This window comes from Dermacentor andersoni, chromosome 3 (assembly GCF_023375885.2).
Source record: "Dermacentor andersoni chromosome 3, qqDerAnde1_hic_scaffold, whole genome shotgun sequence".
NCBI classification, from domain to species: domain Eukaryota; kingdom Metazoa; phylum Arthropoda; class Arachnida; order Ixodida; family Ixodidae; genus Dermacentor; species Dermacentor andersoni.
The window spans coordinates 235,725,836-235,738,595 of record NC_092816.1 but is presented as its reverse complement, the minus strand read 5'-3'; the positions used below and the strand labels follow the sequence as shown (position 1 = coordinate 235,738,595).

Sequence of the window (12,760 nt, the reverse complement as noted above, 5' to 3'; positions counted from 1 at the left end):
AGGGCCGAGCTCAGTGCACAAACACCATCAGAAATTGTGAGAAAGTCAGACAACTCAATTGCATAGCATGGCACCGGTATAGGATATGAGCCTGCCATCGAATCGCCAGTGGAAGATCTTGTTCTTAGAGAAAGTCAGCAAGTCATCAGACCGGCTACATGTGAGTCACCAGTCTCCAACGAAAGTCAGCTGCATAGGTCCCCGAGAGCCCGTCGACCTCAGGATCGTTACACACCTTAAGAAGGAACATCGATGTATCGGTATCAGCAATCTACAGCTCAGGACAAGCCATTCTGAGCAATTAGGTGCCATCATTTTGGCTTTAATGGTGCATGCTCAAGTAACGTTGTCACGACCTGAAAAGTGCTTAAAAACGAATGCTTTCAATAAACAATGTTCAGTCCCTACTAGTGTGTCAGTCTGTAAGACTTTCAATGGCAAGGTGGCTTGTCAGCTTTCAGAGTGTCGCATGGTGGCTGCTGTGAAGAGATCCCCGTCGATTCGGCACCAAACCGCAACTTTCGCTGCTGATGTCTGACGAAGCAGAGCTGATTAGGCCCGATGGCTTAGGCGGTGTGGCTGTGACCAAACTGCACCACTGGCTGTTGTGATTTGCCGTCGTGGAATGCTTTCCACTGATATGTTTGTACAAGTGGCTCCTCAGTGATTGGTCCCGACAGCATGCATACGGGTTAGTGTCACAGCTTATGAAGCGCCGTTAATTTCGTCGCAGCGTATCTAGCCCAACCTGCATGCCTTCTGGCATTTGATCTTGTTGTCATTCCCTCCGTCCAAATTACATTATTGTTTTTATTGGTCCCTGGAGGAACCTTGTAGCGACAAAGGCTGGCCTGACTGAAGCAACGCCCCGCATCGAGCCAGGGAGCGTGTAAACAAAGGGCAGAAGCGCTTGCAGAGCTAACGTCCTTGTCAGCCAAAACGGGGCTTGTGCTCTGCCATCGCTGGGGCAGCAGTGAGCACAAGGGGCTCTGCGACGCATACGGCACTCTGCAGGTGTCTCTATACCAAATATTTGAAAAATCAAACGGAAGATTCCCAAAAATAAATATTCAAATGTTCACTATTTGATTTGGTGATACTATTTGAGTTTCGCACACCCCTAAGAAGAGGCACCTCAACACATCGCTGGCCTACTTAGTTGATTCTAATGGGCCCTTGAATAATATGTGACCCAGTTTTACTGTGTTACAGTAGTGAACAAGAACATATATATTTTGCATTTAGGCCCTCTGAGCTAAACTGTTCAGAATGTTGCTACTGCGTTAATCAGGGTGTCTACAAAGTTGACATTTCCAAATTCCCTGAGTTTTCCAGGTTTTCCCTGAGCACCTTTGCCAAATTTTTTGAATGAGCCAGAACTTTGTTTTATGTCAAGCATGGAGGAAGGAAACTGAGGAGAGGCCCTACCCCCTCCGCGCGCTAGGAGAAAAGTGTGGAGGAAGTGACGTAGTAGGTTCACCTCATTTTTGCTGATTTTTTTTCTTTGCCGTAGCGGCCACGCCTTTCGGGCCACAATGGCGGCTCTGTTTTGGTTCTGTGCGCTCACACGTGTTGCTCCGTAGGTTTCGTAGCGTGGCAAAGGCACCGTGCAGGCAGGTTTGCGCTGGTCTCCGTGATTTGTTGCGCTGCATTATCTGGACCGTGCTCTACCGGATGTTGCTGTGGCCAGGTGGGACAGGAGGAACTAAAGTTCGTGAAATGAGCGCGCATGCAACGCTGTACGCAATGTACCGCGCCACGGCAATGGCTACGGACGAAGGAATATCCGCGGGAAATGTTGCCTTCTTTCGCGGAATCATGCTAACGTGCTAACGATTGCTTGGTATTGCTGCGGAACGCGCGGGTCCGGGCAGCACGGTTGCACGCAGTGCGGCGTGGTTTCGCGAGAAATGTCAACAAGAGAGGAGAGCTGGCCCGATAGGCGGAGCAGCGCCAACTTCCGGCTTCACTTTAGCTTCACAAAGAGTGACGTCAGGGCCTCTCCTTAGTTTCCTTCCTCCGTGGGGTGGTCAAAGGATGGCACCACCCTGAATGACGGCGCTGGCATCGAGGCACCCTAGGTGCCATTGCTGACAGCAGTGAATTCTTTCAATGAAAAACACAGCACCGCACGGCAAGAAGCTTAATAGCAAACGTAGAAGCAGCCAGGCATAATGTTGCCGCGGTGGTGGCTACAACTGTCAGTGGATTCGCATGCGAGAGTGCCGGTTTGAGGTGGCGAGATAATCAAAATGGCGGCGGTGGTGGCTTTGATTAATGCCATTTCAGACCTGCAGTCAGGGCAATATACATTGACTATATGGAGTACGTGGTAGTGCCGCAAAGCTGTGCGAATTATCAGGCATGTTCGAAAAATCGGGCGTCTGGAAAATTGGTCGTTAACTACTCTGGCAATACCTCATGCCGATGGCACGGTGTCAATGACGATTCGTTGCAATTCCTCTGTTACTGGAGCCAGCATTGACACAACTTTCGTTCCCTTTCAATATTACAGCTAATTTTCCCTGATAAAAGCACAAATTCCCTGAGAATTCCCGGTTGGTAGACACACTGGTTATGCCAGACCAATCAATAGCCAAGGGCAACTGTTTCTAGAACATGCACTGCCATTAACATTATTCATGTGGCATAGCTCATCCGCCATGCACACAAACTGCATGTTCTAAGAATGAATCAGAAGGAAACATCAACCAGTAAGTCAAAACGTGTGTGCACTGGTGAGATAAATTTTAATGGTCGGCGGCAAGGTTAGTTAAACAAAAGGTTTGGCCTACTACTGCAGGTTGAATACATAGCAAGCTATCAAAGAAATAGAGAAAAAAATCACTCAGGTCCAGCAGTGAGCACCGTGAAGTGAACAAGTTGGAGCTTTATGGCTCCACAGATAAACAAAAAGTTATCTATTCCAGTGGTGCAACCAAAAGAATAGAGATGGATAACATCTTATTTAGTGAAAGCGCCATAAAGCTCCACTTTGTTCATTTTATGATGCCCTTTCAGAGTCTTTGCATGTGCATGTTATTCTTCCTCTCTCATCCTTCGATCTCTCGTAAACCTGTAGCAGCATGTTAATACTTTTGCTCGGCTGGCCTTTCCATCTATCATTAAAATTTATCTCACCAGTGCGCACATATTTTGACACACTGGTTGATGTGTACGGTTTCCTTGTGATATCCTTTGGAATAAGCAACTTGTGTGCATGGGATATGTAGTGTGAATAAAACACACAATGGGACCATTGCCACTGGCCAGCGGTCTGGCACAGTGCAGCACAAACATACTGAGCAGTTTAGGTCACAGGGCCCAAATGCAAAATATCACATCTTTTTGCTCACCACTGTAGTACAAAGCAAGGTGCACATAAATCTAATGTGCACCACATCTTATAACATTAAACAAAATTTACCGTGCCTGATTATGGCAATCACAAGATAAAAACTGTAGAGTAAACCTCCGGAGAATGGAAGGTCATTTGAATATAATGTCCACTGTTGTCAATCTAAAACAGATTTCTATCACTGTATATGGACTACAACATGTTGGCTCTCTATGCAGACCACTTTGATATCTTGCATTTCTTGAACAACTCAACAACCATAACAAATGAAATAAAGGCATACAGCTAGACTATAACCAATTTTCTAGCCGATCCTGCAATGCATGCAATTAATGAAATAGTCAAAAACATGAGACGGAACTCGGCTGTTTTATCAAGTACAATAACATATCTTTTGAATGAGCCTTTATGATTAAATCCTGAAGGCAGAACATCGTCGCCACTATCCTACATGAAAAACTTGTTCTGCTGCCATCTTGTGACGACAATGATGCTGCCTCCGATGGTAGGCTAATGCACAGGCCAAGATTTTGATTCATTATGTGATTAGAAGGTGCAGGCGAGTTAGTCCATTTGGAAAAAAGGTATGGCTTAGAATCAAGTTCCAGGCAATTATTGAGCTCGAGACCTTTGGTTGTAATTAAATTATTTGAAAAACCAATTCAACTGTAGTCGAATTAATTGAAGTCTACTGTATACTCCTGTAGCACAAGAACCTTGCCTTCCTCAACTAATCCAGCTGATGTCAAGCCACAAAAATGCCGAAGAATTGAAAAAGCAAAGGACTAAGGTTGCACTCCTGGCATGTTAGGAAAGAGGACACCTCACACAGTCATTATTTTACTGGCATGCCATGGTACCTTCGGAGGAAACGTTCGCAGGGAATTTCTTGATGGCGTTGAGAAGCACCTGAGTGGCTGCAGCCAGGTTTCCCCTCTGGTGATGCACCTGCACACAGGTTCGTTAGGGGTGGGCTGCAAATACTATTCAAAACTTTCAAATAATAAATCAAATATTGTTACATTCTATTCAGTCCTCAAACCAAATAGTTGCTACTCACAAGCACAAAAATTTTTCTAATACAGTCAAACTCACTTATAACAACACTGGTTTTAACAATATATTGTCATGTGTCTTCAAAGAGGACTGGTGACGTTTAGTGAGGGAAGCTGACTCCTGAAAAACATGGTGGTGGGGCCTGGCTATCGAGTGGGCAGGGTAGCACGCACAATTCTTTTTTCTTGTCCTTGCGTGCCCCTTCTCTTACACTGTGCCCACTACTGCAGGCGGCATTCACCCCCCTTCCTCGAAAAAGAGCATCGGCTCGAAGCTTATGAAGCGGTGTAAGAAAAGGAGGAGGAAACAAGAAACATGGGCAAGGCAGGTACTCGCGTAATGAACACATTGACAGCTACAGGAAAGATGAAAGTAAAGCAGTGATGAAGCATGACGTGCACAGTCTCAATAAACAGAGAGGTAACTGCATTAGCTGCCTATATGAGCGCAAATATAAAAAATGAAGAAATGAAGAAAAATAATAATCACAAATGTGCAACATATGTTTTCACACATACAACATGAACAATATCAGGGCTAGGTTGTTGTCTGCACCGTGTTTGAGCCGTGCTGTCCGAAACGACTTTACAGTCCACGTCACTAATGCAGTGCAACACTTTGTATGGGCCAAAATACCGGCTGAGCAACTTTTCACTAAGGCCATGGCGGCAAACAGGAGTCCATACCCACACTTGGTCACTGGGGTTGTAGCACATTTGTCTGTGGCAGATATTATAATGCAGTGCATCTGCGTGCTGTTGCTGGCCGATGTGCAGCCACGCAAGCTCGCGAGCTACCTCAGCACGGTGAGCAAATTCTTCAGCGTCAGTAGTTAGGCGCTCGTCGTCTTAACACGGAAGCATAGCGTCCAGCATCATTTGAATTTCGCAGCTATAAAGGAGATGAAATGGTGTGAAGCGCGTCGTTTCTTGTACCGCGGTATTACAGTCGAGACCTGTGATAACGAAATCCCATGACTATTGACACAAAGATGTGGGGCGCCCGCACTGCAGAATGGCGCGCACAAAGGTCGGCGCCATGAAAGACAATGAAGTGCGTGAGCTGCACGCTCTTCTTCTGGCCCGCCATTAAAGAGAAACGTCTATTTTGTAACACTCCATCTCCAATCTACGTTACATTTTTCTGGTGGAGGTGCGGGGTACATGCTACCACTCCCAGATCGAACACCGTCAACAAGCCCAGTACGAAGTCCAGTCGAGCTGACTCCTGTGCCTGTGTGGCCAAGCCGCCGACTTCAAGGACTGCCACCTGAGCACGAGCCGCTACCCAACCAAGTCAGAAGGATGAGTACATTGGTTCCATCACCTTCCTCGACCGCGCCGACCGAGGTCATCCTCAAACCGGCCGCGAATCCCCACATCCCCTTATCGGGACACCTTCAAGGATGTAGAGGACTGGCTCGATCACTTTGAGTGTGTCGCAGAATACAGCGGCTGGACTCCAGAGTGCAAGCTACGCAACGCCTACTTTGCCCTCGAGGACTATGCACGGACATGGTTTGAGAACTGTGAGGCGGCCCTATCGACATGGGACGAATTTCGATGGCAGCTAATCGGCACATACGCCAGCCTCGATCGCAAGGAGCGAGCTGAATCTGCAATTCAGGTGAGAGTACAGTGGCCGAGTACAGTGGCCAAACGAAAGCGCCGCAATGTTTGTTGAAGATATGTGCAGACTTTTCCGATGCGCGGATCCATCCATGCCCGAAGAAAAGAAGCTCAGGAACTTGATGCGCGGTGTCAAGCAAGAGTTATTCGGTGGCCTAATACGCAACCCACCAAAGACCGTTGCAGAGTTTCTCGCGGAAGCCATATCAATGGAAAAGGCACTGCAGCAGAGAACACGGCAGTACAACCGCGACGTGTTGACCCTATCGCGTGACCCTCTCGCTATGCCCTTGGATAATACCAATGCCTTGCGGGAGCTCATTAGGCTTGTTGTTATAGAAGAGCTCCAAAAGCTTCAGGTGGCTCCAGCATCGGTACAGCGACTCGCTCTGGCTGAGGTAGTCTGGGAGGAAATCAGGCAGGCAGTCCAAGTCCCAGAGCGAAGCGAGACACCCCAGCACGAGGTACGGCAGCCACAACCTCGCATGTCGTATGTGCAAGCAGTGCAAAGTTCGTTGTACCCGATTTTTCGCGATGTGAGCGACGTCCCGGACTTTCATGGTATGCACACCGTTGAACAAGCAACTGGCAACTTCAGGCCTCGCTGCATGCCATTCATGGTTGAAACACGACCACCCCGCAAGAGCGACGTATGGCGCATCGCAGACCGAAGGCCCTTGTGTTTTCATTGAGGTGAAGCCAATCACCTCTACAGGGCGTGCCTTTACCGCCGAGCTGGGCTCCGTGGATTTTCACTGAATGCACCGTACCCGTGCAATGGTGAACGCCCCCTGGAGATTGAAGCATACCTCGCGGACGCCAGGACCTCGTTTGCCCCATGATTCCGTGAACTCCGGTCACCGTCACCCGCCCGAAACAGGTCTTCCAGCCCCCTCTTCACGCCGAGAGCAACGAGGCTTCGCTCACCCAGCCCTGCCTCCCAGGAAAACAGAGTCCAACGACCTGCAGGGGTGAGGTCGCTGACGTTGCGAACGCTGAAGATCCTCCACTAAGACGACCGCGAGATGACGTAATTGAGACGCAGAGAAAACAGTGTAGTTCGGTGTCAGTATCTTGCGACGTACCAGTTACCATAGATGACCACGAAGTCACGGCGCTAATCGACACGGGTGCGGACACGTCTGTTATGAGCCAGCATCTCGCGCGCACACTGAACAAAGTTTCGACGCAATGGACCGGAACTCAAATTCGTACTGCAGGAGGGCACCTCATAACTCCAATGGGCCGGTGCACGGCACGAGTCAACATTCGGGGCTTCACGTACATCGGCGACTTCGTAATTCTTCCTGAATGTTCAAAGGACCTTATACTTGGTATGGATTTCCTTCAGGCGAACTGTGCCATCATCGACCTGCAAGAGTCCAGAGTTAGCTTCGCTACTACGCAAGCCATAGCGAACAGTAATGACAACGACCATGACATCGCGCTTTGCGTAGCTGACGATCATGTCACATTGCCACCCAAGAGCAGCTTGCTTACCCTTGTCCGATGCGACATGGAGGACGACGCCGAAGGAAATTGCTGAGGCGAACATGCCCCTGCTTCTTGAGCGCCACATTTGTATAGCCAAAGGGCTTCTTCAGGTGCGAAACAAACGTTCAGTCGTTTTGCTCACAAACTTTAGCAATGAATATCGGCATGTACCGCGAGGAACGACAATCGCATTTCTTTGCCAAATCACTGATGTTACCGACATTGTCACATTGGAAACCGTATCGTCTCAGCAATCTGGGTTACCCAGCCTAAAAGAACGGATTCACATTAACGCCGCTCTGCCAGACCACCAGAAAGATAGTCTACTGAGTCTCGTGAATGAATTTGCGGACTGTTTTTCAATGTCATCCAAAGTGTGGCGCACGTCCATCACAAAGCACCGCATCATTAGGGACGAGTCCGCACGGCCTGTTCGTCAGCATCCCCACAGAGTGTCTCCAGTGGAAGCACAGCGACGCACAGCGACACCGACTCTTTGACATGCGCACTCCTCCGTACAACGTCCTCCTGCCCTGACCATGACTTGCCATTTGTCGGCGTTATCGACACCATAAAAATGGCTGAGCACCAGCGCGTTGACCCTGAGCTGCTGCCGCTGATCGAGCACTTTCAAGGAGTTGAAGGTGCTTTACCCCGCTCGCTCGTGCGCGGCTTATCATCATACTACTTGCACAACAACGTCCTTTACAGGAAAAACTGCGGAAGCGGTCCCAATACGTACCTCCTTGTCGTGCCATCAGGGCTGCGCCAAGGCATTTTGCAAGCCTGCCATGATGGCCATGCGCGGGTCACCTGGGATTCACTAAGACATTAGCAAGGATATGACAGAAGTATTACTGGCCCGCTCTTTATTCTTCTGTACAATGGTACGTGAAGACCTGCCGCGATTGTCAACGCCGCAGGAAACCACCAGTCAAACCGGCCGGCTTTCTCCATCTGTAGACCCTCCTCCAGCACCGTTCCAACAAATAGGAATGGATCTACTTGGGCCATTCTCGCTGACCTCCTCGCGCAACAGATGGATAGTTGTCACTACCGACTACTTAACCCGGTACGCCGAAACCAAAGCTCTCCCTCAAGCAAACTCGTATGAAGTGGCCAAGTTCTTTGTATGCCACATCGTCCTACGACATGGTGCACCGTCTGTTGTCATCACCGACCGCGGTACAGCGTTTACAGCGGAACTTATGCAGGACGTCCTCCAGCTGACACATAGCTCTCACCCCAAGAGCACTGCTTATCACCCTCAAACCAATGGATTAACTGAACGTCTGAACAGAACGCTGGCTGATATGCTCTCCATGTATATCGACGTAGAGCACAAGATGTGGGAAGAGATTTTACCCCACGTGACTTTGGCATATAACACAGCTGTCAGGAGACTACACAGTTTACGCCGTTCGAACTTGTATACGACCACCAGGTCACGTCAACACTTGACGCCATGCTACCTCTGGCTGATAATAGCCTGACCAGCGAACACGCGGAAGAGTTTGTACAAAGAGCCGAAGAGGCACGCCAGCTTGCTCGGCATCGTATCCGGAGCCAACAGCATATCGACACCCTTCGATACAACTAGGGTCGACGCGACGTCCATTACAATACCGGCGCCTGCGTGTGGGTCTGGATGCCCGTCCGTTGCTGTGGATTCTCGGAAAGTTGATCCACCGGTATTTTGGTCCCTACAAGGTTACACGCCACTTCAGTGACGTGACCTACAAAGTCGTCCCCTGCAGTTCTGACCCCGGTTTGCTCCGTCGTCGTCCTCGCGCGGAAGTTGTTCATGTAGTGCGAATGAAACCATCCTATGCGCGTACGTGAACGCCGAGATGCACCTGAGGAGCTCCATTTCTTATGTCGCTGAAAGAACTTTGTGACGCAACTGAGATGGTCACTTTTCGCATAGGGGCAATTGACACAAAGATGTGGGGCTCCAGCACCGCAGAACGGCGCAAATTTTTAAACATGACAAACTACAACTTTCTGTCCCTTCCAAGAATGGCTGAATTTAGAGCTGGTGGTGTGGCACTGTACCTGCCATCATGGCTAAAATATAAGCAACTCAATGTCATGGTGACGAGAACTGGTGACTACGAGATGTTCTTCATTGAACTTGAACACAAGCTTATAATTGGCATGATATACAAGCCACCAGATTCAAAACTTTAGCCGTTCTTAGATAAACTTGAAAGAACCATGGTGAATCTTGCAAACACAGCTAACAAGCAGTGTGTCACGGCAAGCAGTCACGGCAACCATGTCATCTATAATTGATCATACACTATGATATAAGTAGTGTTATGTCAGGAGTCATTCCTGGAAGCCAATAGACCATTTCCCGACCTATATCAATGTACCTTTAAATAACCTTAACATCAATATTCAAACAGCTCGCTTCGCAGAAAGGTGGGACTACCTGAAAACTAGGAAATGTCTAGAAGAATTTAACTTCACTGTGATCAATCACGCCGACGTCAACCAAGTATATGGAGAATTCTCTATTCTATTACTTTCCAGCCGTGTTAAATGAAATGCAAGCTCACATAGAGCCACGTACTTCTGAATACCTATCTGTCCTTAAATGACGAACGCAATACTTTTACCGAATAAGCAAAAAGAACATTGGCACAATAAACTGAAACAAAACAGACACAATGATTATTAACGTGCTTGATATAAGACAGTGCGCAATCTTTCTCTTTTATTAATGTGTAAGCGTAAGAAAAACTATTATAATACACTAGTAATAAAAGCAAAAGGAAATTCTAAGGAAATGTGGCAAATAGTGACTTCAGTAATAAAGTCAACAAAACTGCAGTATACTTCCCGACAGCGATGCATTACGTGCTACTGATCTTGTCGAATCATTTAATGACTACTTTGTTAATATGGGCGCCACTACACAATGCAACCAGGGTGCCCATGATATAGAATTTGTTTCTTTTTTACCTCCTTCTCAAATAAATACATTTGTTTTCTCTGAAATAACAGTGGAAATCACAGATACCATAAAGCTTATGCCATCAAATAAGGCCAAAGGTTACAATGGTCTACCTGTAAGCTTACTCAAAAACAACATCGACATCTTGGGTCCAGTGCTTGCAAACTTGTTCAATGAATCCATTCTATCAGATCCATACCCTCACAAGCTCAGAATTGGAAGAGTAGCAGCAAAATAAAAAACAGAGAATCCAAATAACTTAGCAAACTATTGACCAATAACTATTTTATCATGTATTAATATGTTCTTCGAAAAACTAATTGCAAAGAGCATCACAAGCTATCGTGAAAAATACCACATACTTTCAAACACACAACATGATTTTCGAACTGGTTACTTTGTTACAAATGCAGTAAGTTTCAGAAATTACAAACCAAGCACTTAACAAGAACTACTTTGCACTTGGTGTATTCTTGGATATTAAAAAAGCGTTTAACTCAGTAGATCACAGTACACTATTAGGAAAATAAAACATTATGGTCTTAGAGTACAAGCACTTGGCTTTTTACGCAGCTATTTAACAAATCGTAAGCAATATGTAGTAGTCAAGGGCAAAGAATCTTCACTAAAGACCGTAAGAACGGGCATTCCGCAAGGATCAGTACTGTGTCCAATACTTTTCTCTCTTTTCATTAACGATTATCCTTGATCACTCAGATTTTCTCATTCTATCTTATACGCAGATGATAAAGCTCTAATAATTCTACGACAGTCACTACAGGAAGCAGAAGAAATCGCTTAAAGTGAGCAGCAGAATACTTTAGCATGGTTAGAAAATAATAAACTTGTTTTAAGACCAAGTACGTAGTATTTGCTTCTAACCAAGAAGTACTCCTACTAAATGCAACTTGTATTTTGGAGATACACAAATCCAACAAATCGGTTGTCATAAATATCGAGGAATAAGTTTTGACTCGTCACTACACTGGGCTCCACATATTGAACAAGTAACTAAAAAAATAATGTTTGGTCGTTATCCCTTATTAAAAGCATGAAAACATTTCCATACTCAAACATTATGTCTTATTTATTTCAGCATTTTTCATTGCCATTTAACATATTGCATAGAATCTTGGGGTTTCACTTGCGCCTCATACAGTGACGCTTTAATCTGCTAAGAGATTTATTAGCAACAGACGCAGGCGAACGGGCAGCAGTCACAAGCATTCTCAAAAGGACAGCAACTACGAACTCGTGCCAGTGGCGATGCTGCTGAGGCTCAGGCTACTCTTCTTCGTTACAATCGCCCTTAGCAGAAAAAGGCACCATCCTGGCGGCTTAAGGTGAAGAGACTACTATAAGGTCATAATATGGCTTAATGCGAGAGACGTGGACAAGTTTGCCGCCGCGATGGCATAGGTCCGTTGATGGCATGAGGGGCTTTACGATATAATTGACGGAAGACGTTTGCTCCAGAATGCGGCAGGGTCCAACATATTTTGCAACAAGTTTTGCGGAGAGGCTGAATGTGGTAGCGGACACCCGAAGCCATATGAGAGAGCCAGGAGAAAAAGTTGGTGCAGAACGGTTGGCAGGTTGACGGGATTGCTGCTGCTATTGTTCCTCAGTGAAAATAGAGCAGGCAAGCTGGCGGCATTCCTCGGCATGTAGAGCAACTTTAGATAGCGGAGTACTTTCGTACGCGTCGAGTGTATGTGAAAGAATAGTATCAAACGTATTAGATGGTTCTCGTCTATGTAGGAGAAAGTAAAGGGAAAATCCATTAGTTGCTTGAGCCTCATATTGTACACATGCGTCACGAAAGGGAGAACTTGATCCCAATTTGAATGACCAGAGGCGACGCACATAGAGAGCATATCGTCGCCAAGAGTATGGTTGAGGCGCTCAGTCATGCCGTTAGTTTGCGGATGGGGCACTGTACCAGTGCAGCGGATGATTCTGCATTCGTTGAGTAGTGCCTTCAAAGCATTGGAAAAAAAGGCACGGCCTCTAGCGCTCAGAAGTTCGCGAGAAGTATCGTGGCGCAGAACCAAATGTGACAGACACAATGCAATATCACGGGCGGTGGCATGCGGCAGAGCAGCTGCTTCAGCACAGTGGGTCAGGTCATCATCATCATCATCAGCCTGGTTACGCCCACTGCAGGGCAAAGGCCTCTCCCATACTTCTCCAACTACCCCGGTCATGTACTAATTGTGGCAATGTCATCCCTGCAAACTTCTTAATCTCATCCGCCCACCT

The 12,760-nt window shown here is 47.0% G+C and overlaps 1 protein-coding gene across 3 annotated transcripts in view; it reads right to left on the bottom strand.

Annotated features, from left to right (window-relative positions):
• LOC126536973 (general transcription factor 3C polypeptide 3-like) overlaps positions 1 to 12,760 on the bottom strand; it is a 312,777-nt gene that overhangs the window by 186,952 nt on the left and 113,065 nt on the right. For all 3 annotated transcript variants that reach the window (XM_055073144.2, XM_055073142.2, XM_050184056.2), the window contains exon 8: positions 4,219 to 4,306. In XM_055073144.2, the coding sequence (XP_054929119.1) occupies positions 4,219 to 4,306 (88 nt within the window). The remainder of the gene's footprint in view (positions 1 to 4,218; positions 4,307 to 12,760) is intronic.